The following is a 26,926-nucleotide window of genomic DNA, read 5'->3' on the forward strand; positions in this document are numbered from 1 at the left end:
GGTTTTAGGTTCACCCAAGCTTTTAAACCGCACTGAAATCCACCCTATAATGTTGAATAGACATGCCTGCACAAATACGTCACTAAGTTTAGAACAATGTCGAATTTTTGGTGTCGTTGTTTAATATAACTACATACCTACTAATTTCGTAATGTTTAGAAAAAAAACAAGTGCCTAAAATCGAGTGAGGACATTTTCATAGGGCTACGATCGCCAGTAGCACCGTTATGTCGTCTGGTTTGCCCCCTGCAAAAAAAATACAGATAATTAATAACAATACAACTATACTAAAGGGAAAACAATCAGGTACCATCATTCTAAACTAAACTAAAAGTCTAAAACCAAAGCATTGCGATATATGCAATTGATAGTATCCACAAAGTGGTTGATCAGAGACATTCAAATCATTCAATATTCACCGTAGCTTAATAAAGGGATTATTACAAATAGATGTCTGCGGTCTACAAAACTCTCGCAGACAGCTTTTGAGAATAAATAAAATTAAAAATGACACCCATTAAACCGACAAAAACGGTATCATGCGCAAAAAATGTTATTGAATTGACTTTGGTCGCCATTTGAGTTGACCGATGGGTGGGTAGGAACGCATCATCAAAACAAAAGAACGTCGCTTTGCAGGGCAGGCGTTACTGTTATAAAACGTCAGTTTTAAACAAAAAAGGACGGGTCACAAAATTATTTTTTAAGCGGCAGAAAACAATGACAACGTACGTACATAATGCTGTCTAGCGTTCTTTACGAAGGGCGATATGTGGAGTACAGTCTGGTGAAGTCTCAATGGTAGAAAAAATAATAGAAACACTCACCGATAGCATCAATTCCATTCTGCCTAGCGCTCTTAGCGAAGGGCGACATGTAGCAGCCGTCAAAGGACAGATTCCTGGCCATCCACGCGATAGAATTGGCCACAGCCTGCAGACGCGGCGAGTCGCCGGCGAGTGTTTTCGCCCGTCGCAGCTCGGCGAGCAACACTGGTTCGGGCACGTTGTCGAACACGCCATCGGTGGCGACGAGGATCACGTCGCCGCATTCCACGGCGAATTCTGATGTGTCCGCCGACTCTGGGCTGGAAAGAAAGACATTTAGTCATTTATTGTGGAGTCATGTGTTGTGGAGTCTATTTGGAGACAAAAATTGTTAAAACTAGGTACAGCTCGCGACATACTGTTGTATACAGTGTGTAAATCCAATACGGGCGAATATTTAAACGGTGGTTAGCATAGGACCTAAAAAGTATATTGAGATAGATTTTACTTAGAAATGCATTGAAAATTATAACCATACAAAATAATTCGGCCCGCAATGTAATACACCACACACGTTACGGGATACGAGCTTTTTAAAGTAACTGTCAACGCTTGTTGGCAGTTACTATGAAAAGCTCGTATCTCGTAATGTCATTATCATCTTGTTTCTTAATGTTTACAGTACATTGCTGCTCGGTACATGTGGAAAAAATTAATCACGGGGTCATAATTAAGTGTAACTTAAAAAACATCTTAATTAATGATAAGACGGGTAAATTCTATATCTGGTTTAATTTATTGCCCGTATTTGACTTACACACTGTATACTTTCATAGTAAAGTTTACCCCCTGTTCAAACACTTAAGGCATGGTTTCGGTGATGAAAAGTTGAAAACCATCCTGTCCTTCACAAATTTCACCTTTATCGGTTCAACGTATTAAAAGGTGACCGGCAGAGTTATACATTCGCATTTATAATACGTATTAAGTAGGGGTCTAGAGATGCTGGTTTAACATATGCGCAACTGGACTCACAAAAAAGGATAGGTACTTAAGACCGTGCGAAGTGCAGGAGAAAGTCTGAAAGCGGACTCCGAACCTACTGACCTATCATTCCTCTCTTACGCTCTTTAACTTAAAGTAACCGTATTATTTGCTATGACTAGACTGACTTATGACTGCTATATATTATATGCATGTATGTATAATTATTTGCTATATAAAGTTTTGCGGCTAGTCATAAAATGTACATGTATCGCTCGTCTGTTCAGGGTGCCCCGAACTACGTTTACAAATATACGAACTCGTAAATCATATGCTTCAATTCAGCTGCTATTTATACCTACATATCTACATACAAAACATATGCGAGAGTATAGGTCGTCACTCATAAATCGGAGGTAGGAATAAATAGGACATTTATTGGCCCAGACCATAAGGCGATTTAGAAGAGTTAAAACCATCTGTGCCAAATTGAACCTGACTCCCTCGACTGGTTTAATCCAAACATTATAAAAACATAACCTGTTTGAACTACCCAATCTGGAGGAAGCTGTACAAATGCAAAATTAGCCTTTGGATAGCAGTCAGATTCACATAATTGTGTATACAATTTTATACCTTACATCATTGTAATAGCGGTGTAGATTAAATAGGTACCTAATGTCATGGTTATAGGATACATTATGTAGTTAGGATAAGCGGATATGTTTGTGACATTGTGTATAAGAGAATATAATGAGATTCTTTAAAAATACGTAGGTTAACTGTGCCTGTGCATTTGACTCAACGTGCATTTGATACCACTGGACATTGCAGGCGTCCAATGGCGGCAATAACCACATATCAGTACGGGCATACGGGCTGTCCCTATACGTGACAGCCACCAGGATGGTAAACAAAGCTGGGCTCTTTTTTGATGCACCGAAGGTTCAAATTCGTTAAAAATAAATTTGTATTCCACAAATTCCAGCATGTTTATGCTTTCACATAAAATTCAGTCACGAGCTCATTTACAGTTACATTGAATACGAAATGCATGAAAATTACCATTCCGAACTTCGCAATCTTCGCATCATCACCGAACGCATTTAGACCACAGCGCGCAAGAAAACCACGGGATGTTGTAATCTAATTACAAGCATATGAGTTGAATTGGATAACACGTGCTGGTCCCCCGTATGATGCATCCTACCAGATGTAAACAAAACAAGTCATGGGATTATGTACATATTACATAAAATTTAAACTTATCACGTGAATTGGCAAAGGTCCAGGAAACTAAAAATTCTAATATTAGAAGTCGAAATACAACAACACGATTGTGAAATGAGCACATGACTTCTGATGCCGAATGCGAACATTTAGCTAATTGACAATGTTGGGTTCCTTTGTCCTCTGACACCTAGAGATTGATTACAATGTAGATGTTTGTTGTTATATGTTTTATCAATCGGCGCTTCTGGTTGTTTATCAATAAATAATCGGTTAGCTGGACGACTGAAAAGTATTTACGCTGTAGTTGATCACTATAGGAATGTGTAAGATTGCGTACAGATAGAGGTAGATACTAACAATCTTCTTTACAGATTGAACAATAATATCGCTTTCTTATCAAAGTAAAATACCTACCTACTAGGTACTCTATCGGCGAAAAAAATAGATCAAATCTTAATCATCATCATAATATATTACTAACAATCGTATGGATATCTGAAATAAATTGATTGATGATAATACAGTCATACTCTAACAACGAGACTTTTTACTTGTTTCTGCCATAGAGCTAGAGTAGTAGATACAGACCTTTACCGAGACTTTTCTGCGTAGAATTCGTATTCGCATTGCCTATATACTTTCATAGTAAATTTTACCCCCTGTTCAAACACTTAAAGGGATAGTTTCGGTGATGAAAACCATCCTGTCCTTCACAAATTTCACCTTAATCGGTTCAGCGTATTAAAAGGTGACCGGCAGAGTTACATTCGCATTTATAATACGTAATAAGTAGGGATCAAAACTGGGGATTATGGAGAATATACTAGTGTAGGTCTTCCAAGGGTAGTGACTTATCCCCTGAATAATACATTTTGTTAATAAAATCCGTCCTCACAAGACACATTTTACAATGCTCGCGCAATGTATAGCGGACGTTCTAGCACGCTCATGCTTCTTCGTGTGCAAATAATTAGTACTTACATGTTTGGTAAGACTGTCTGAAAAATGACCTATAATGGCCGCCGTTATGCTTGTAACTGAAGTTTGCTTAACCTTGTCGTGACATACCGAGGACATACATATGAAGCGTAAGGTAAACAAGGTAACAAAACCAACAAAACGTTAGTGAGATTAAGCATTTGTAAACATTTTTAACTGCAATAGCTTTTGTTTACATACGAAATGTACTGTACCTATTACTAAAATAAGCTGAAATAGCTGGTTCTGTTTAGAAAAAAAATACAAGAATCTTGAAGTAAACCTACCCACATTTGCCCATTAAATTAAATTTCAATCCAGAAAACTGGCCAAACTGCGACTTGCTCGCACGCTATGAGGGTTACATTTAATTAAGGTTTTAACATGTATTAATTTTCGTTAGCCCTAATACTCATACTGGACCTCTATTTATTTCATGATTCTTTAGATACATACATACATTACGCTTGACACAGACAGACGGACGAACGGTCAGCAGAGGCTTAGGTTCCTTCTATCACCTTTTGAGTACATAACCCTATAGAATAGATTCTTAGGTAAGATAAGATCTAATATTGATACTGATCAACATTCGATACTTATAAATGAAATCTTGCTCTAGCCGATTATGAATAACATGCTTTTTCATTATTTGATAAAATATGTCCCGGTTCCATAATTAGATAACATTTTCGTGTTATCTGGCACAATTCCAAAACAACATATAAACAGATAGATGCATTTCGAATTCCAAGGTTTATATTCACGACATTGTACCAAGCGTAAACCATTTTAAGGCAGACAATACTAGCTTAAAACCTATAAAATAATAAATATTTACTTTCCTGCATATTCCTGGTTAGTCACCTGAACCAACCTAATATAAAGCTCGAGTTCTCTATACTTATGTTTTCGAATTGTTCTGACAAACTTTGTGTCACAGTAGACCGTAAGTCGAGATCTAACTCTAAGAAATCTACGACAACCTAGCATGATAATCGACTTGTTATTTTAGTGTCTAGAAGACATATTTTTGACAAAATGGTTGCGTCAATATCTAAGTATAAGGCCATTACTATATTTTTTAATTAACTAAACAAAGTGCTGCTTTAAAATTGTACTCGTGCTACAGGACCAAATAGTGCGTATACATATATAGGAAAAAAATCTTGAATCTCAGATATTTTTACCTCATTCTTAATATAAATATAGCCTTTGGCACTTTCCTCATTTTTATTTAGATAGGTAGGTACACGGATTTGCAAAGCGATTGTATTTATATATTCTCGTCTCATCTTTGCGTCAGAGATAATTACCATATACTTAATAAACTACACCAACAACTGCTTTCCGTTTGGCATGGCGTTTAGCATAGCCTATATTAAACTTTATTACCTAAAGGTAGGTTCCTAATATAAATTTCCAAATATGTAGTCATTATGATCTTTGGGTGCATGGAGCATTTGGATATATCCTATTAACGTGCCGTGAGTGTAAACTGTGTAAACTTATGTACACTGCGTGCCTTGTCACAATAATACCTATGAGACTACTAACGGCTTTCATATTACTTGTCACTGATGTGACGCTCGAATAGGCAAGAGTGATAGAGAGGCAGATAACGAAATTTCGATTTTCGTTCAGCAGGTACGAAAAGGCGTAGAAATTTAACTGTACCATAGAGAAATATAGTAAGACAAGAGTGCTCACTCCATACATCAGTTCAGACTATTACTTTCAGTGTCTACATCTAGCATCGAGTAGCGGAACTATCAGTACTGCTACTTGACAATAGATGTCGCACCGACCGGAAAGTCTTATCTCAACAGCATAAGACTTTCCGGTCGGTGCTACATCTATTGTCAAGTAGCAGTACTGATAGTTCCGCTACTCGATGCTAGATGCTAATAGTCTTTTTGATACTAAAACTGATGTATGGAGTGAGCACTCTATGTACTTTTTTCTCTATGACTGTACGTAGTATTTATTGTACATATAAGATTGTCTAAGAAATAACCGTACCCGCGTTCGACTGAAGGTTCCAAGTTTTTGTGGTAGGTAACTGAATTGTCAACTTTTGACAAGCAATGTACGGAGCGGTAACATAAACTTTCAATTTTAAAGTATGATATTCGGTTATTTGATTAGTTTTAATTAGGATTAATTATGAAATCCTGATTGTTTGATTGTTGAAAGCGTATTCAGCATCTCATTACGCAAATGATGATACAAAACCTTGACTGACTGTTTACACATTTATCTAATAACCTTTTGCTTTACTTCTTACAGCCATAACGATAACAACACAGCGATATATTTAATTGATCTAATAGTCTCAAACGCATTTCATAAATAACAATAATTATAATGTTTGTTTTTATCATTTTAATGTGCTATAAATGGTTATCCGGCATACGCAGGTCATTCATATAGTTCCTAGCCTTTATAAAAATAAAAGTTATTGATAGCATCATGCTCCCGAGTGATGCCAATTACGTCAATTAATACATTAAACATTACATATAAATCTCCAAACCGATACCGACCGACCGATAGAATAAACCGGCTTTCAAGTTATAATACGAGTAATTGTATGAGAAACATCACATCAGAACTGAAAGTGGGGCAAACCGGGTGTAAAAATATGGGTGTTAAACTTCCTCAAAAATATGTCCTTAGTTCGCTGACATAAGAGCTATGGGACACATGATTGAGATGATTTGTGCACCCATATATTACACTAGACCAGCGGCCGGCAACCTGCGGCCCGTGAACCTGTCACTTGCGGCCCGCGAGCCTCCCTGGCTATTTTGTATGTAATATTGATAACCGACAATGCCTAGTCTAATCATAAATATTAACAAAGTGCGGCCCGCGTCAACTTCGTTACCTACTATGTGGCCCTTGGCTGCCAAAAGGTTGCCGACCGCTGCACTAGACTGTACCAAGAGTCAGGGGCCTAACATCGAAATATTCGCCATATCAACGATTCGAGCGAAAAATATGATAATAGACGATCGAAGACGAAAACGTAATTTAATTTTTGAGGTAAGTAACCCCCCCAACAGGCCAGCAGGTGTACGATGGACGCTAATAGGCGTGACAAAGCACTTTTATACCGTGCAGTTGGTCTATCAGGTAATGCGAGGGGCATTACCTGATAGACCAACTGCACGGTAAAACGCTTCACACAAATTACTTAATTTAGTAACTGACGACTATGCGACAGCTATGCGTTGGCACTTCTATGTATTGCTTCGTCCCTGTCGTCAGTAAGGTGTGTGAGGTTTAAGGGTCATATACACTTATAAAATACAAGGGTAATACTGTCGCATAAATTATTTTGCCCTTGTCTTGCAAAGGTGCTTGTCTTGCTATAATCTATATGTACATTTATGAATATCAATATGGAATGTCCGCGCGGTCGTCATGCGCGACTAATGGCTAATAAGCTAATTATAGATGGCGCTGTTACATCCATAAAATGTATATACATAGAAAGATAGACAAAGACAGAAGATGGAAGGTCCTTAGCTATGTACATATATTCAGAAGGCTTTTGTTAGGCAAGTTAATTAACTTTTAAAGGAAATTAACTTTAATCCATAACCTTTTAATGCTAGGATTTTTCTGAAAATGGTGGATTCCCATTTCGGAAAAATTCGGGTCGAAATAATGATACCTTTTCGCAAAAAGACTTCCCACCATATCAATTTAGCTGAACATGTTCCAGTCGTGGCCTCCCGGCAACAGACTAAGCTGGAAGGGTGTGTTGAACTATACTATCTTTTTTAGCATTAGAACTTCACAGAAGCAAACTTGCAGTTTTTATCGGGCTCTTAAATTGTTAATAATAATCGAATAATTATCTTATGTAGCATGGTTATAATTTACTTCAAAATTTTACCGAAAAAGTACCCGATTTGGAACCACGAGCTTACTTCTGCGTAGTTTTTTCTAATGCGAGAATAACGAAATAGGTATAGTGCTCCTGCTCGTACGAGAGGCGCGGCGAATTAGGACTGATTTAGACGGCGCGCGAACTCGCATGCGATTTTAGTTAATACATTGCGGACCATTGGGGTGACAACGATTCAGCAACCGATCAAAAGACGCAATGTAATGAAACTCGCACCGTCTAAATGAGCCCTTAACCGCCGTGGTGATGTTACCTGTCGCTGAGCACGTTCCTGTCGTGGCCCGGCGGCGGCAGGCTGAGCTGGTACGGCGTATTGAAGTAGTGCTGTTGCTCGTGTGAGCGGTGTACGACGCGACCGCCGCGCACCACCATGTAGCCGCTGTCGCCGATGTTGGCCGCGCGCATCACGCTCTCCGTCCGGTCCAGGATCATAACACAAGCTGTGCTGCTGCCTGTATCAACAAAAGTAGTATCCATCAGTTTTTATTTACATAAACTGTTAACCCATTGACCGCCACAGTCGGCTGTGGCCGTCATCGGAAAGTCCTGCCAAGGGCGCCAAAGACGGCTACAGCCGACAGCTTCACCAATGCAGTAGGGACTTACGCGGAACTCCGTAAAGTTCAATTTCGCTTAAATAATCACGATCGCCTGGCGTCCGGGGCACGGCATATTCCTTCGTTGTCTGGCGTTCAAAAGGTTAACCGATTTGGTGCGGCGTGCCATCAACCATCATATTCTATGGCGTAAGACATGCCTGCCTGTCGTGTCATGAAATAATTTTCGCCGCAACAGCTAAAAGTTTTCGAAAATGGAACATGCAACGAAACAGTTAAACTGTATTCAAGCTTTTACTGTTCTGTATAGAATTGGAAGTAAAGGGCAGGTTTTATTCTTTAGGTAAGAATGACCTGAAGTAGACAATACGGAAACTAATAGGAAAGCTACTTTGAGCCCTACAGCCTAATGATAAACAAACCAATAAGAACTGAGCATAATGAAAATAGAGTGTCTAGCACAGTGGTTCCTAACCTTTTCAGTCCGGTCACCCCTATGACTAACTAGGGAACCTGATTTTACCCCTCCTCCCAATGGTAATAAAAAATAAAACGTGTACGTTTGTTGTATTGTTATATTAGGTTAGCTTATTACCCCCGTAAAATACCAGTTACCCCGTAAAAGACAACTGTTTTCAACTGATTATGAGCCTTGTAGCTTAAAATAAATGTTTTTTTTTTAAATATTATTTTTATTTTAGGTAATTTCATACTGCTTTAGATGATAATGGTTTCCAAAGTATTAAAAATTAGTGTGATATTTATTCCAGCTACCAGATGTAGTAAAACATTCAATAATATGTGAGCATCATTGCAATATATTTACATCTAACAGTTCTTTCATTTCATATGTCATTATGTTTTGGAATATGTAAGGCATGTTGCATATATATTTTTGTTGCCGACTGTACAGCCCTGGAAAAGTTACAAGTTTGCTGCTGACTATACCAGGAAGGAGCAAACATAAAAAAAACATTGCACTTAACTTAAAGCACATTATGAGTGTCATAGATAATCATTGACATAATAAATTGCACATTTAGCACAGTATATACTTATGCACATATTGCAAATTAAAAGGAAACATTTCTTAAGTGAAGGGTAAACAAGTTTACCGGTCATATTTTCCTTATACAAAGAATGAATTTAAAACCTTCAATACTAAGTATTTTTATATACGTGTATATGTGTGTAGTAGTGTAAAATTTCGTTTTTTAAACAGGAAGAATTAATGCTCATTAAGGCACAATTGACATCAAAGATATGTTCAAAACTTTGGACCTTACTCCACTGCAATAAGGCAATAAATGTGTAAATAAGTTTGACATCCACCATCCAATGCATCTGGAATAAGCACTTTGTACCCGCTTGAACTGGATGTTTAGTTAGTTCTCATATTACTCATTTAATCATCAACTTGGACTTTGGACCTAATGTAAAACTTACCTAGTATAGGCTTCTTGTGTTCAAGTAGCTCATAGTATGACTTGGCTAGGAGGTCAGCAGGCTCTGACAACTTGAAATGGCCCATTTGGACCAGTCTCTCACATGTCTTCATTAAATAGGAGGAGAATTCCCCGGGATCAATTCCGTAAGCACGCCAGCCCCCCACTCCGTCTGCCACTCCTGTAAGAGTACAACAATAAAATAACCTATAAAACATAATAAAGGTAATTTTAGTGCAATTAAGCTAAGACCTTGAAGTAAATAAGGACATATTTGCATGTCAAATCTATAATGAAATGTGTCTATACCATTGAGTTGTGCAGTTTTCAGATTATAGTTATGAATTTCAAATATAATATATAGATTAATAACAACAGCTAACATGTTAGACAAAAACAAAATAGGCAAGATAACAAACAGTACTCAAGCAAATACCACGCTATTTCTTGTAGTTAAATTGAGACTTCCATAGAAGAGTTTGCAAGATAATAACATTTAAAATAGAATACAAACAAAAACAACATCAACTCACCAATAACGTCCGCATTGTTGAACTGAGTAGAGAACCATGCGTCGTCCCCAAATTGCCCTTTACGAGTTCTTCCATTGACAATGTCTTTGGGAAATCCACACACAACTGATACTAAATATGGATGTTTCTTGCTCGAAACGTTTAATTCAGCAGAGCTGGATAGGTTTGAAATCCCATTCCTTATAGCACGTGATAGCACTCTGCCTGTCCAGAAAATAGACTGCATCATTCATTAGTTGTTTTGCACTTTGACTCGTCATTCACAAACAAACATCTGGTATCAATGACACCATGGTTATGAAGGGATTTATGTAGAGACACGCAATAATAGGAGCACTACTCGATTAAACAATAATAAAATAATTTATTTCCTATTACTAGTCTTGTGACCCAACAACCATAACCAACCACTCGACACACAGACGTAGTGATTATATGCGCACACAGACTGAATTAGGTGCGTGCGTCGCGATATTATGCTGGGGTACTGCGACTATCCAAATCTGATTAATCTGACAATATTTGCCATCCTCTCTCGCCATGCAAAAAGCGTTGAGGAAAAAGGGAGATAGAAGTAATATTCTCAATGCACACAAAGCAAATAAATGCCTCAAACGCAGATTGAATTTCGGCTCTATTACAACAGTATTAGAGTTTAGTTTAGTTTCCAATAAATACTTTTGACAGCATTTGACCCCTTTTGTCCTTTTCTTACATCCACAGATAAGTCAAAGGAAATAAGGAAAGTACACACCATTCTAATATAATTCTTTATAATATATCTCAAAATAAACTAATAGATATCCAAATAAAGATAATTATTCGGATTTAATGAAAATAATATTAAAATTATCAAAGTAATATATTTATTTATTTAATGCAAACATTCATAAAATTCTTCAAACTAATATCGATCCATAAACAATGAGTACTGTGTCTGACGTTTCAGTTTCATAGATATAGGCGTTGTAGAAGTAAGCTCGTCTTCGGTCGGTCGAAGTATTATATCGTTCATTGATGACGGCTACTAATGCATTGATTAATCGAGATTTGGAGCCGTTTCACCCCGTTTACGCCTCCTAAACTAGTGATAGTACGCGGTGTCGGGTCTTGTTTCTAAAGTGTAAAGAAAAGGCTTAAAACTGGTGTTCGACAAGTCACTTGGCAATATGCCTGCCGTAAGGGGTGATGGAATGCGAGGACTCGCAGTCTTCATATCGGATATAAGAAACTGTAAAAGTAAAGAAGCAGAAATAAAAAGAATCAATAAGGAACTGGCAAACATAAGAAGTAAGTTTAAAGGCGACAAAACTCTCGATGGATATCAAAAAAAGAAGTATGTCTGCAAACTGTTATTCATCTTCTTGCTGGGTCACGACATCGACTTCGGACACATGGAGGCGGTCAATCTATTGTCTTCCAACAAGTATTCCGAAAAGCAGATCGGGTATCTGTTTATCTCCGTGTTGGTCAACACCAACAGTGATCTGATCAAGCTCATCATTCAGAGCATCAAGAACGACTTGCAGTCGCGCAACCCCATCCATGTCAACCTCGCCCTCCAGTGCATCGCCAACATCGGCAGCAAAGACATGGCGGAAGCTTTCTGCACAGAGATTCCGAAACTTCTTGTCTCAGGAGACACAATGGATGTTGTGAAACAGTCAGCTGCTCTCTGCCTACTCAGACTCTTCCGTAAGTCTCCTGAAATCATTCCTGGGGGTGAATGGACTTCTAGAATAATCCACTTGCTAAATGATCCCCACATGGGTGTCGTAACCGCAGCCACATCTCTTATAGATGCTTTGGTAAAGAAAAATCCAGAAGAATACAAGGGGTGTGTTACCCTGGCAGTGGCTAGGCTCAGCCGCATTGTGACTGCCAGTTACACTGACTTACAAGACTACACATATTACTTTGTACCTGCACCATGGCTCTCTGTTAAACTTTTAAGATTGTTACAAAACTACACTCCACCTTCAGAGGAGCCTGGGGTCAGAGGTCGCCTTTCAGAATGCCTAGAAACTATCTTCAACAAGGCCCAGGAACCACCAAAGTCCAAAAAAGTCCAGCACTCAAATGCTAAGAATGCTGTTTTATTTGAAGCTATCAGTCTCATCATTCACAATGACAGTGAGCCTAACTTGCTGGTGAGAGCATGCAACCAGCTGGGACAGTTTCTCAGCAACCGTGAAACTAATTTACGTTACCTGGCATTGGAATCCATGTGCCATCTTGCAACTTCTGAGTTTTCACATGAGGCAGTAAAGAAACACCAAGAAGTTGTGATCCTTTCAATGAAGATGGAAAAAGATGTCTCAGTTAGGCAGCAGGCTGTTGATTTACTGTATGCTATGTGTGACAAAACAAATGCCGAAGAGATTGTTCAAGAAATGTTGGCATACTTGGAGACTGCCGACTACTCCATTCGGGAAGAGATGGTGCTGAAAGTTGCCATATTAGCAGAAAAGTATGCAACTGATTTTACTTGGTATGTTGATGTGATTCTTAATCTTATAAGAATTGCTGGAGACTATGTATCTGAAGAGGTATGGTACAGAGTAATTCAGATTGTCATTAACAGAGAGGAAGTCCAAGGCTATGCAGCTAAGACTGTGTTTGAAGCCCTACAGGCACCCACATGCCATGAAAACATGGTTAAAGTTGGAGGTTATATTCTTGGTGAATTTGGCAATCTGATTGCTGGTGACACACGGTCTTCGCCTTTGGTCCAATTTGAATTGCTCCACTCTAAATATCATCTGTGTTCTGCTGCTACTAGAGCACTATTACTTTCTACATACATCAAACTTGTCAACCTGTTCCCGGAGATCAAAAATCGTGTCCAAGAAGTATTCAGAGCTGACTCCAACCTACGTTCTGCAGATGTTGAGCTACAGCAACGAGCATCTGAATATTTGCAGTTGAGTATAGTGGCTAGTTCAGATGTATTGGCTACAGTATTGGAAGAAATGCCTGCATTCCCTGAAAGAGAATCCTCTATCTTAGCAGTGCTCAAAAAGAAAAAGCCAGGCCGCATTCCTGATACTTCTGATATGAGAGAATCTAAGAGCCCTCAACCTTCATCAGCAGCTGCACCAGCTGTCAACTCCACAAACAACACTAATGCGTCAAGTGCAGATCTCTTGGGATTGTCCACACCACCCGGTACAGCTGCCCCCACTGCAGGCAATGGATTGCTTGATGTCCTTGGAGATCTCTACACCACTCCTAAAATTAGTCCAAGCAATGCTGCGCAAAATAATATCAAAAAGTTCTTATTTAAAAATAATGGTGTTCTCTTTGAGAATGAATTGATTCAAATTGGAGTCAAGAGTGAATTTAGACAGAATCTAGGCAGAATTGGCCTGTTTTATGGCAACAAGACACAATTTCCAATTCAAAGTGTCAATCCTGAACTGCACTGGACTGATATGCATAAATTAAATGTTCAGATGAAGCCTATGGAACCAGTTTTGGAGGCAGGAGCTCAGATCCAACAAATGTTAACTGCAGAGTGCATCGAAGACTATCTGGACACTCCAAGCATGTCTGTTTCCTTTATCTACAACAATGTGCCACAAAAAATTACAATGAAGCTTCCTTTGACATTGAACAAATTCTTTGAACCTACTGAGATGAATGGTGAATCTTTCTTCGCAAGGTGGAAGAATTTGGGAGGAGAGCAGCAAAGGGCACAAAAAATCTTTAAAGCTCAAGGGGCAATAGATATTGCAGCTACTCGCACCAAACTGGCTGGCTTTGGGATGCAACTGCTGGATGGCATTGACCCCAATCCTGATAATTTTGTATGTGCTGGCATCGTGCATACCAGAGTCCAACAAGTAGGATGTCTTATGAGATTGGAACCTAATAAACAAGCTCATATGTTCAGACTTACAGTAAGATCTAGTAAGGAGACAGTCTCACAAGAAATTTGCGATTTACTGGCAGACCAGTTTTAATGATAAATAAAATAAATTTACGAATACGAACAACATTGTTATTGGCAATGTTAATTGCTGTTAGGTTCACAGTTGCAGAAAATTCACAAATGCTATATGTTATAATGAAGCAAGAAGCATGTTAAAAAGTCACTTGTGAACATTGCACTGATTCAGTAGGAATTTGTTATAACTCACATACATTTTGAGATGACTTTTACTTACTAACTGACAAGATAGGCTTTGTGGTTTGAAAAAGATAAAAATTTGTTTGAGTTAACTCATACACTATAGGGATCATATTTTCGAGTAGTCCATTACTATAGTCCTATATATTATATGTATCTATTCAACAATCTTTCTTGTAAATCAGATTCCATTGATAGATAAATAATATCATTTGATGGGCTATTGTATTATTTAATTTATGAAGTTAAGTAAAACTTACTGACAAGTAAGTTTAGACTTAAATTGAATATATTTTTATTTAGACCATAATAGGTTTTTGGATTTTTTATGTTACTCTGTACAATTCATATGTGGTACAGCGCATAATTATAATCATTTATTTGTACATAGATTTTTTATAAGTTGTGGCCAAATTTTGGCTAAGTGTTGGATGTACATTTGTTTCTCATATTCATTGAAAATAATGTATTGTATTAATATTTAATCTAAATTCAGGTGTAATGAGATATGATAAAATGTATAACATGATCATACCAAAGTTAAATGTTTCGGCTGTTATGTGGCATGATAATTTATATTATGTAATCATTCGGTTGGTTTATCTAAAGTATTTGCCACATGAATATAAATTCTGGGTGTGATCTGTTAGCCTATAATGAAAACTTATCATCATTCAAGTTAAATACGTATTTATAATTTCGGAAAAACAATCCATTTGGGTGGTACTTATTTTGTTGATTTATAATACTGAGCACCACTTGGTAGGTCAATCGTGTAATTTCACATAAAAAAAGTGTTTGACCACTTTTGGAGTGAAAACAATAATGAACTATTTTCGCAAGGGGGCGTGTTGTATTACCTATTTGACGTTATTAAACATTACGGTTTTTAAATATTTTTTATTAGAGTTTTACGTGGCACCACCTAAGGAATTTATTTTATTCCTTAGCGGTGTTTAATCGTTATAGGTACTCGAAAAAATTTAACATCATCACAAACGTTTTTTAACGTCATATTATAATACATACTTACATAGGTACATCGGGCCTATCGGATAAAAAATAACAAATACTTTTTGCTAAAGTACTGTAGGGTTTTTTTTCCTAATCACCAAATTTGTACAAGGGTCAGCTATGTTTTTAATATCAAATAAGACAATAAGGGGATGCCCGGCGAAAAACATAACAAAAAAAAGGACCACCCAATTGTAGCAGATGGACTTTGTTGATGAATATTTTTTAGGTTTTTTATTTACTTATAATGTTCCTGTTAATTGTTAAAATAACGTATGCTTACCAGAGATTTATTTTGGAATCGTTACGATTCAGACGTCGTCCTTTATATTGATATAAAATATATTTGGTTAAGTAACGAAACATTTTTGTTATCATGTGTTATTCATACATTCCTCATATCTATTTGGTTAATATAATAAACCAAAAACTATTAGTGATTTTAAAAATATCTATGCATGCAATTTATTCGGACCTTTAGCTCTGTGAACGGAAATATACATATTTACGGTATAAGCTTGTATGTAAAGCTGGAACAAAATCCCATTGTCTGTCATTGTATGCGTACTGATAAGAAAAGGAAGAGAACTGAGCTCACCCAGTTATCGTTTTACATGTGAATGTACTCATATTACGAGATTAATAATGTACAATACAATGTGGTATGTGTTATGGTTTGTTCATAGGAATCTCACCACATAGAATATCATAGTTGTACCACATGATAGTGTAGGTTCGTAGATACAATTGGTATTAGGGTAAATGGCTTGGAAGAAAGTTCATATAACCAGTTGTTCGCGAAAGAGTATTAAACATAAAATGTTTAACATTGAGTAGGGGCATAGTAAAATTTACTTTGCATGGTAGGTGATTAAAGAGTAGTAAGAATATTCACAACAAACTGTTTATGCATAACTTCATCTCGTTAAAACACGTGGTATGAGAATTATATGTATATTATGAAAGTAAGAATGTGTATACTAATACTAGACTTGCTTATTTGATAAATACCTTCAGTGTATTGTGTGAGTTGAATATCAAAATGTACAATATCGCATGGTTAATAAATTGAGCGTGATACATAGATTATATAGAAGTTCGTTTCCGCGCTTGAAGCCACTTTGTAATTGTCTAACCTAAATATTTATCCAATATATAATATATTTAAACTGAATTGTTTTTCATTTAAACAATGTATGCAAGAAAAACGGCAAATTACACAAATCACAAAATCTTTAATATTAAAACAATGAATGCACTTACTTAATGACATTAGAATTATCTTATTTTCCTTAAATATGTTTACGTAAAAGCTTAAGTTAATCGAACCACTCTTCAACATTTGGGGAGTTCTCCAGCACATCATTTGATTCACTGTAACAAAACATCATTTCTTAGTCAGTTCACCTAAGCAAGGAGTTAAGGTTAAGGGTTTTCGTGGTATAGATTTAAAAAAATGAAGCAGTAAAAAATTAGACGTGTACCGGCCTTGCAACATCTTATACGTCCTCGAATCTCTCGCTACGCTCAGGGTGCTGCTTACCCTTTTCTAGGCCGCGCCAATGTAGTTTAACAAAGAAATATCTCAAATAGTAGTTTTGCATTGGTGATTAATTTGTAAAGTGAAATGTTGCATTAGTTAAACCCAAATTGAACCTTAAATCAGAATGCTAAGGTTGAAATTGTATTGACACGTATACATTGGCAGTCTTTGAATCAATCGTATTAGAAAATAAAATTGAATTTTTTTTTTATAAATCAACCGAAACAAAAGCAACTCTTCCCTTTCATTGTAGGTAATTATGTCTTGGGGGTTGAGGGGGGAGCGGGGAAACTATCTCAGGGCCAAACAGAACTTGTTAGGCTTATTACTGTCTATGGAGGATTAATAATAATAATAAATATTATAGGACATTATTACACAAATTGACTAAGCCCCACGGTAAGCTCAAGAAAGCTTGTGTTGTGGGTACTCACACAACGATATATATAATATACAAATACTTAAATACATAGAAAACAACCATGACTCAGGAACAAATATCTGTGCTCATCGCACAAATAAATGCCCTTACTGGGATTCGAACCCAGGACCGCGGCTTCACAGGCAGGGTCACTACCCACTAGGCCAGACCGGTCGTCAATTCTACTAATAATATTTGCATCCTCATCTTACCTGTCAAGTGATGGGTCATTACTAAACATCTCCGTAGGTACAGTTGGCGGCGCTCGCTCAGGAAGCAGTTCCACATAGGACTGCCGCGACTGCAGATGTCGCTCCACCTCCTCAGGTGTCATGTGCCCGTCCCCAGGCGATAGGCCGAAGCCGAGAGCGGGGGACGCCTTTGACAGCATGGCCATGTTGGTTTGGTGCTGAAAATGTTTTGTTATTTGTAATGTTTTTACTTGCTGTCTCTGCTGAGACGAATCATAGGAAATTTAATAATAATCTTTATTTACTTGAAACCTAATACAGTAAGTATTACAGCCTTATACAATTACAAAAAAGGAAACAAAAAAAAAACTTATAAGTATTAGGTTTGTATCAGTTTCATTTTGGATTGAGCCTCTGTTTCCTGAACTAGGACAAAGCCTGTGACTCAGGATTCAGCGATTCCTCCGAGGAAAGTGCTACAAGTTATTTTATAAACTTAAGTACTAAAGGAACATAAGAAGTAAAAATAAAAATAAATACTACTAAGATAGAATTTGGACCCCTGTTACATATGACGCGCCATCGTATACTTTATTGGAACGCATGAAGGTTTATTTTACACTGTAACCGTGCGCTGTTTCAGTGTAATATAAGTACATATATAGACCTGTAACATTAAATCTGTGGACACGAACCGAGGTTCGAACAAACTACCTCCGGTTTAGAATTCGCACACCTAACACAACCACTTAACTTGATGAGTTACCTACTTAGAATAGAATCGTAATATCCATATCACAAAAACAGAATGAAATGAATGCCATGAACTACTTGTACTTGTAAGAACATCTTTGGTCGTTCGTGCGTCTAAGTGGTTCGTGCGCTCCATTATGCAAGAGCGATAGAGAGGCAAATAGATGAACCAAATATATTCACTGTTTTAACAGTGGGGAGACACTCCTCCTTTCGGGAAAACTCGGCTCCATTCGGCTCAGCATTGCTCCGAACAATTATTAGGGTTGGCACCACTTCACGTCCTTTTGCTTGCACGACCACAGACAAGTTAAAGAAGAGTATTTTGATAACCCTAAATAGCCGAAAGGGATAGTGCCATACATTATAAAGGGATAGCATGATTCGTCCCTGAATAGCTGTCAAACTTTTGTTTTGTAGGATGTGTACTTTCTGTACGGTGTACGCCGTACGGTAAACTGTAGTACTATTCTTTATTCTGTGGTATTAATTATAACCCGGGGCTGGTTAAAAAAAAGCGGCCAAGTGCGAGTCGGACTCGCCCATGAAGGGTTCCGTATTTAGGCGATTTATGACGTATAAAAAAAAAACTACTTACTAGATCTCGTTCAAACCAATTTTCGGTGGAAGTTTACATGGTAATGTACATCATATATTTTTTTTAGTTTTATCATTCTGTTATTTTAGAAGTTACGGGGGGGACGACACACATTTTACCACTTTGGAAGTGTCTCTCGCGCAAACTATTCAGTTTAGAAAAAAATTATATTAGAAACCTCAATATCATTTTTGAAGACCTATCCATAGATACCCCACACGTATGGGTTTGATGAAAAAAAAAATTTGAGTTTCAGTTCGAAGTATGGGGAACCCCAAAAATTTATTGTTTTTTTTCTATTTTTGTGTGAAAATCTTAATGCGGTTCACAGAATACATCTACTTACCAAGTTTCAACAGTATAGTTCTTATAGTTTCGGAGAAAAGTGGCTGTGACATACGGACGGACAGACAGACGGACAGACAGACGGACAGACAGACAGACAGACAGACAGACATGACGAATCTATAAGGGTTCCGTTTTTTGCCATTTGGCTACGGAACCCTAAAAAGGGTGAGAAGTGGATACCTAATTGCATTAACTCTTCAGGAAAGTAACGTATTTTATAGTTTTTATACCACTGACTTAATATAAAAGAAATAGACACACAAAGCAGAACAAAAACGTCAAGAAATGTGGATCCCAATGACGTTTCGCACCATTTGCATTGATGATAAAAACGCTTACGTAAATTTTGAGTCAAGATAAATGTTTCGTACAGAAAAGAGCTTAATGTCGTAAGCATTAAGTGTCAAATTTGCATACATAAGTACCAACACTGTTAAAAAATTTAGTCCGATGGCACTAAACGTAACGTATTTACGTCAAGCAACGTCAAACGAGAATAATGAACGAATGGAGTCACTTTGGTACACTTGAATAGGTATTACTGTACAGAAAAACCAATTGAAGTAATAAATAACACAAATTTAATTTAATCGGGAGTTTAAATAAAATTAATTCGTGGTTCAAATTCAAACAAATTAAATTTTGAATAAGTAAGTATACGTCTTTAAATACTAATTTCCTTGAAATAAATTCAACTTATTAAATAAAATAACTGTGTATTTTAGATCTACATTTACTCATCGCACGGGTGCACGGGGACATTTAGGTACTGATTGGATTTTTTTTATAAAGTCCATACTTTATAAAAAAAATCGGGTTGTTCCCACTAGTTACCACCAAGTTGATATCAGTGGTAACTACTAGGATTTTTTTTTCCCACCTTTTACCACTGGTAACTACTGGGAAAAATAATTCCCACTAGTTACCACCAAAGCGAGTTGGTGGAAATAACCCAAAAAAATCCTGTGGTTGTCACTGTGTTCAGACAGGTTTAGCATTTACAGTTAGTCGATATAAGCCCTTATTGGTTGTCGGAAACAGGGAAATGGGCCGATCACACAAGTGCCGTTTTGCTTTGTTTAAAACTGCATCACCCCTATCTCTTGCTATAATTAAATAGCAGTCAGTGATAGCAGTCCACTTTGCACGTCGCATAGGTTTTCTTGGAAATCTTGAATTTAAACATAATATTATTCCTTACGAATTCCATATAAAAATAAAATAAATATTGACCTCACATCGACTCATTCGATTTTTGTTCCTTGACATCCCTTCTTTGGTACTAACAAATTAATTTATTCAAAACCATAAAATTACCACCAGATAACATAAATTATGTAATGCTATCCAAAGAACTAACCGAAAGAAATACATTCCATCCTTTTTCCTTGTTTTATCATTGTTATTTTTACATATTTTAACGGCACATTTCGTAATTGTTGACAACTTCACATTTGAGCGTTTCAAACGAGACTAAACGAAAAAGTAACGCGTGATCTGTTTCAACGTTACTTTTGTGGGGCCATTTTTTGCGGCTGATTGGGTATCCAATCCAGTTCTTTATTCTATATCAATGTTTTATACTTACAAGGTGCGTAGTATTAGGAGGCTTCTTAGGAACCGCTGCTCTTTTTCTTTTCACCGGATTGGCATTCTTGTTTGGCGTGGCAGCAGCAGACACAGTTTGGTGGGCAGAACTCGATTCAATTTTCTTTCTGAAGGACATTCATAGAATTGAGCATAATTGTGACGTTATATCTATGAAAAGGGACCTTATTGTCGATGGCGCTTACGCCATTATTAACGATGCTCCGATATAAATACAATGCCGCGCGACGTTGTGCGGCGTAAGCACCATCGACCATAAGGTCCCTTTTCATAGAGAATGCCCCAATTAAGTAAGTTTTTACACAGGATGTTGCATACGATTAACCTTTTCGACGCCAACGACAGATATATCGAATCGCAGTTCCAATCTCAGACCACAGAGCATCATAGACCGACGTGCATATGCATAAAGTTCAATTTCAGTTTTGACACTTCGGTGATGTGGCACCTGAGGTGGAGTGACAGCTTTTGTGTTTGACACGGCGCGGCGTCGAAAAGGTTAAACGAAGGCCAATGATAGGTCATAGCATAGATAGAGGGCCTAAAGAGCTACCGATTTGATGTACCTAGTACACGTACAGTCAGCAGCAGAAGTTGCTAAGCGGGCCAGGTGTCAAAATGTTCTTGACGCGACTTTATTGTTAATGGAATAAGAGCGTGTCAAGGTAATTTTGAACACCTCGCCCGCTTAGCAACTTCTGCTGCTGACTATACCTATAAATAATTGTTTCTGAGAAATCATCGGATATGGGTCCTTTAATATCAAATGGCTAATACTAATATGTACTAGATTCTGCTCTCCTATATTTTGTAAGGGCATATTTAACTTACATTCATTCTTTTTAGGGTTCCGTACCCAAAGGGTAAAAACGGGACCCTATTACTAAGACTCCGCTGTCCGTCCGTCCGTCCGTCCGTCTGTCACCAGGCTGTATCTCACGAACCGTGATAGCTAGACAGTTGAAATTTTCACAGATGATGTATTTCTGTTGCCGCTATAACAACAAATACTAAAAACAGAATAAAATAAAGATTTAAGTGGGGCTCCCATACAACAAACGTGATTTTTGACCGAAGTTAAGCAACGTCGGGCGGGGTCAGTACTTGGATGGGTGACCGTTTTTTTGCTTGTTTTGCTCTATTTTTTGTTGATGGTGCGGAACCCTCCGTGCGCGAGTCCGACTCGCACTTGGCCGGTTTTTGAAATAATTTGTTAATAGAATGAAGATTAATGTGAACTTCCGTAAAATGTTCCAAGATGTAGGTAACACATCGACGCAGAGATCGGCCAGCGGATCTATGCCGCTATACAAAAAGTACGGTCGACATACGATAATTACTAGGGATGTACCGACTAGTCGCCGACTAGTCGGGAAAGCAGACTATTCGGCCTCATTTGTAGTCGGCGATTAGTCGGCGACTAGTCGGCAAAAATGGCCGATTAGTCGGCACTTTATAGTGACAGAAAAACGGCAAAAATAAATAAACAGCACATATTTTCATAAGCTTTTTACCTATTTTACCCAAATTTTTATTTATGGTGCTTACGAAAACTTTTCGAAATTATTGACCTTGTGGTCGCTTTTTTATGACCGATTGTGCGGTCGCCGTATGAAATATAACCTTAGGATTTTTTTTATTTAATTTTTTAGCGTTACTATATGATAAATAGCGCGACGAAAGGGTAAAACGATTGTTTTTTAGTGCATTTGAACCGAACTTAGACCAAACTAATGATCTGGCCGACTAATCGGCCATCCGAGCGCCGATTAGTCGGCCAAATCAATAGTCGGTACATCACTAATAATTACACATTTAGGTAACACATTTAGTTTAAACAAAGATAACTGTTTTAGTAATGGTACGGTGCCAGTTGTTAACAATTTCATAAATGGTGCATAGCTGTTTCTTATATAGTGAATGCTCCCGGTACTGAGTTTGTATGGCGAGAACCGGGAATTCCCGGTTTCCGGTACTGTATTCGTATAGAAAGCCAAACTTACACATATTATAACTTATTGCTCAATCACTTGTCAAACAAAATTTATATACTAAGGGTCGGTTGCACCAAACTGTTTGTATCGTTAAAGAGTTCGCAAAATTTTTATGTAAGGAAAGGAAAGTTTCATAGTAGTTGGCGCGCCGTCTGACATTGATCAGTCTGTCAAATGTGGTTGATGCAACTGGCCCTAAGTGTAGTTTAAACTCCTTACTTTTTCAAAGCATCTGCACGGTTGTAGTCTGTGTCATCAGAGGATTCTGTTTCATCGCTCTCTGAAGTGCTACTATCAGGCTTCTCATACTGCAGCAGCCTGTCGAGGAGGAAGCTGCGATCCCGGGACACCTTAAGGAGTCGCTTCTGGCTGCATCTCAGAGCATCTTGGAAGCACTCATTTTCCTGTAGAGGGAAAATCTTTAATTATTATCAAAATATTCTGTTAATGTCAGAAAGAGGCCCGCGCCACGTCAGCGCGCAGACGAGGGGTCATCAAAAACGCAACGCCAACCTAAAAATTTCAAACTAAATTTGAATACTACGCTAATTTCTTATTGCCATTCTATGACCAGCAAGTGTGCAGGTCCTGCTAATGAAATAAATATATGTTTAAAGTGGTGTTCAATAAAAATGACAAATAACGTAAACAAACCAGTTTACCTTTTTTTTGTAATCTCGCACTTTTAAGTATACTCAAAAAGAGTGACTTGGCTGACAGGACAATATTTACTATAAACCTATTATTATTTACTAATTACTATAAAACAGTTTAAAGATTGTTTTCTTTAATTAGTGACAATAGGTCATGTCCTGTGCTGCTATGATAAAATGGTATTTTTATGCTTTCTCCAACTTTTTAATTAATTTGCTTGAATTAGCAAAGTGTCATATACAGTTAAATAGCACCAGCTGTCTTAGATATCCACAATGCTACCTTATCACTACAAAAAGTACCTATAGAGCTCACATAAATAAGATATTTCAGCTTTTTCTTAAGTGTAAGGTAATGTGACTTGTAGTTAGTCTCCGGCTCGGGTTCGCTGCTGCTGTCACTGGAGTAGTCTTCGCGCGGCGGCGGCTGCGGCTCTGCGGGCACATTGTTGCTCATACTGGCGGCCTCGCTCGCCTGCATATTGGCTATGGAGCGGCAATACCACCCATCCAACATTTTCTGCAAAATATTATTAGTTCAATGTCATGCCTTTTACTAACACTATCAAACTGAGAGCTTAATAACGACGACTTCCACTGATAAACGGCTAATAGACGCCGAGGCGCGAGGTATAAACTAAACTAATTAGTGGGGTTTTGGTGCTCTCGGAATTGTATACCTTTTTCTGTGGCTAGCTCTAAAACTATATAGATAGACGGTTGCGATATATTTAAATATGGGTAGAAGGGAATCTATTAAAGTTATGTTAACTATTTTATTTCCATTATTTAAGACAAAAACGATAAAAAATTTAAAACAAATTTTACATACATACAGACATTATTGTACCTTAGTATAATTTTCTGACGCCAGCCTGTTAGTTTTTCCAAAACTAGCTCAGCAAAATACCTATTATTTCACTAAGAAACGTGTTAATTATTGCGATTTATCCACTGTTTTATGTATAATCAAAACTTAAACAAAAATAGTAACCTCAATGTTTGACAACGAATATGACAGTTTTGACAGCAGTGAGCAGATTAAGCAGATAAAGTCCGTCAACCAAATCTTGTCAGTAGTAAAAGGCGGCAAATTTGAAAAATCGCGGGTTAGCAACACTGTGTTCAAATAATTCCAAAACGCGTGTCATCTGTGTTTTATCTGTGGAATGTGGATCGTGAACGACAGCCGTCACCTTATTTGTTTTCATTCTGAATCGTTTCTGAGCGCCTACCGCGAACCACGTTCGACGTTTTGCCTCTCTGTCGCACTTGTAAATTCGTACGTAAGTGTGACAGGGAGGTAACACGTCGAACGTGGTTCGCGGTAGGCCCTCTGTTTCAAGAGATATTTCTGCTGTCACCATTAAATACCAATACATTAAATAAGAATAAGCAAAGCTAAGGGGCCTACAATGTACAATCATGCTCGTTGGCGTTGTTGATGGTAAACATTACTAAAAATTGAGGTTATGACAAGTATTGGAAGAACTCTTTCGAACTTTTAAGATTATGTTCAGTCTTTTGTTTTAGGGTTAAAAGGCATAAATAAAATTAAAACGTATGCCTAAATCTATCCAACAAGACCATAAATTGTGTCCTGGAAACCGTCCATAGGCCCACATGTCTAATATTTTCAGCAATCAGTTGTGACTATTTACAAAGGTAAACCTTTTAAACAGTATAAGAGCCTTGATTATATCGCCGTTCTTTCGCAATATCTACCTAATCCATACATGTTTGTTGCAGGATTAAATCTTGCCCAATATAAGGCGTTCGTAGTAGGTAGTATCTTTTCAGACAATACTTACCTATGGCGGTTTATGTACGTGTACAACGCAACCAAGTCGAAAAGTGACCCTTATCTTATTTACCTTTAAATTAAATAAACACCCAAATATCAGTTGTTTTATTTTTAATATGTATATTGTACAATATATACCAATCAAAAAAATTACACAGGTATGTCATATTCATCCAGAACAGTACACTAATTTACATTAACAAGTGGCATATTATATTGTAAATAACAAATATATGCACTATCTAATTATCTGCATTTTGATATGATTTTATTTTAGTAAACTTAGAAGACATAGATAGGGAACAAAGAGAATATAAGCAGTTGTTTTTGATATCTTCAAATTTGTTCATCATTTTGATTAACATTGTTTTAACATCGCTTTTAAATTGTCCGTCCATGTTTCAATTTTTTTCAATAAACCGCGAGTGACAATTTGAATTGACGTACGCAGGGCGCGCTCAGCGGAAAAAAAAATCTGTTGGTTCGATGTACATTGCTGCTTTTCTTAGCGCAATACTGCTCTTTGAGTGTTGCCCTACTTTAGTTTTCTTTACATTGCTACTGACAAGATTTGGTTGACGGACTATATATGCAGTAAACTTGGAGGATACAACTAAACGGAGTAGCCATTAACAGGCTTTCCCCTTTGTCGAAAATAGGCGGCCAACGATCATACACAATGTATGGACTGACGTTTATCTGACATGGCTATTTTTACGTTACGCATACATTTGACGTTCCCCTCCCCCGCAAAAATCGGCAGAAAATTACAGACATGGCGTCTCCGTTTGATTATATCCTCCAAGGCAGGAAATGAGACAACGTTCCAAAACGTATCGATTGTACTAAATACAAATTATTTATAGTTTGTCAAACCAATTTGTCAGTAAATAATTGGTTCTTATTTACTGACAAATTGGTTTGACCAGCTATAGTTTGTTGTTCAATGGTATAGTTGGTCAAACCAAATTTTCAGTAAACAAGAACAAAAAAAAACTATACTCAACCTTTTTTTTTTAGGTGCTAGTACTAGTGTAAGACAAAGATAGTATGATTCCCTCTGTCTATGTTTGAAATGAGACAGTCCTTTGACAAACTATGTATTGTTACATGTATAGCCCCCTTAAAGTTTAAGAAAATTTATCTATATACCCCTTAAAAGTCAGGAAATATATGAGTGCATCTCGTTTGCACATGTGCAATTATGTATGTATACATCTCTTTCATTTAATTTTGGCTCCGCCATCTATACATACTCTATATGTGGTCATTGATTTAAAAAATTAGATATTATCCGGAAGAGGTCGCTACTAGCGCTGAAACAGAAAAGTCATTCCGACCATATTCCGACATAAAAAGGTATGTCCAAAATTATCACTTCCATTGCTTACTTGGATCTTGTCAACTCTGTCTGAGTATTATACTTTTGCGCAATGTATTACGTTTAATTT

General features: G+C 37.3%; 3 protein-coding genes across 3 annotated transcripts; 1 reads left to right on the plus strand and 2 right to left on the minus strand.

Moving 5' to 3' along the window:
- Nucleotides 1–10,847, minus strand: LOC134652979 (protein phosphatase PTC7 homolog). Its single transcript, XM_063508245.1, has 5 exons — nucleotides 10,417–10,847; nucleotides 9,885–10,064; nucleotides 8,135–8,333; nucleotides 828–1,087; nucleotides 1–246 (listed from the first exon to the last, which is right to left on the minus strand). Exons 1-5 carry the CDS (start codon nucleotides 10,643–10,645, stop codon nucleotides 197–199), a joined length of 918 nt encoding a protein of 305 aa, XP_063364315.1. The 5' UTR covers nucleotides 10,646–10,847; the 3' UTR covers nucleotides 1–196.
- Nucleotides 10,848–11,362: 515 nt separating this feature from the next.
- Nucleotides 11,363–15,278, plus strand: LOC134652940 (AP-2 complex subunit alpha). The gene has a single exon (XM_063508175.1). It carries the CDS (start codon nucleotides 11,586–11,588, stop codon nucleotides 14,379–14,381), a length of 2,796 nt encoding a protein of 931 aa, XP_063364245.1. The 5' UTR covers nucleotides 11,363–11,585; the 3' UTR covers nucleotides 14,382–15,278.
- A 1,224-nt stretch (nucleotides 15,279–16,502) lies between these two features.
- LOC134652941 (INO80 complex subunit E) lies at nucleotides 16,503–24,680 on the minus strand. The gene is made up of 6 exons (XM_063508176.1): nucleotides 24,522–24,680; nucleotides 23,988–24,191; nucleotides 23,238–23,422; nucleotides 21,005–21,131; nucleotides 17,739–17,935; nucleotides 16,503–16,936 (listed from the first exon to the last, which is right to left on the minus strand). The coding sequence occupies exons 2-6, from the start codon at nucleotides 24,186–24,188 to the stop codon at nucleotides 16,882–16,884; spliced, it is 765 nt and encodes a 254-aa protein (XP_063364246.1). The 5' UTR covers nucleotides 24,189–24,191; nucleotides 24,522–24,680; the 3' UTR covers nucleotides 16,503–16,881.
- Between the last annotated feature and the right edge of the window lie 2,246 nt (nucleotides 24,681–26,926).

This window comes from Cydia amplana, chromosome 12 (genome assembly GCF_948474715.1).
Source record: "Cydia amplana chromosome 12, ilCydAmpl1.1, whole genome shotgun sequence".
NCBI lineage: Eukaryota > Metazoa > Arthropoda > Insecta > Lepidoptera > Tortricidae > Cydia > Cydia amplana.

What these genes read in the sequence shown, in the direction of transcription:
- LOC134652979 (XM_063508245.1), bottom strand. Translation starts at nt 10,645, where the DNA reads ATGATGCAGTCTATTTTCTGGACAGGCAGAGTGCTATCACGTGCTATA. An exon ending in ACACAAGAAGCCTATACTAG is followed by an intron (nt 8,334 to 9,884) that starts GTAAGTTTTACA and finishes TTGTTGATACAG; the next exon opens with GCAGCAGCACAGCTTGTGTT. An exon ending in GAATGGAATTGATGCTATCG is followed by an intron (nt 247 to 827) that starts GTGAGTGTTTCT and finishes TTTTTTTTGCAG; the next exon opens with GGGGCAAACCAGACGACATA.
- LOC134652941 (XM_063508176.1), bottom strand. Translation starts at nt 24,188, where the DNA reads ATGTTGGATGGGTGGTATTGCCGCTCCATAGCCAATATGCAGGCGAGC. An exon ending in AGCTGAAATATCTTATTTAT is followed by an intron (nt 23,423 to 23,987) that starts GTGAGCTCTATA and finishes TTCCCTCTACAG; the next exon opens with GAAAATGAGTGCTTCCAAGA. An exon ending in AATGACCCATCACTTGACAG is followed by an intron (nt 16,937 to 17,738) that starts GTAAGATGAGGA and finishes GTTTTGTTACAG; the next exon opens with TGAATCAAATGATGTGCTGG.
- LOC134652940 (XM_063508175.1), top strand. Translation starts at nt 11,586, where the DNA reads ATGCCTGCCGTAAGGGGTGATGGAATGCGAGGACTCGCAGTCTTCATA.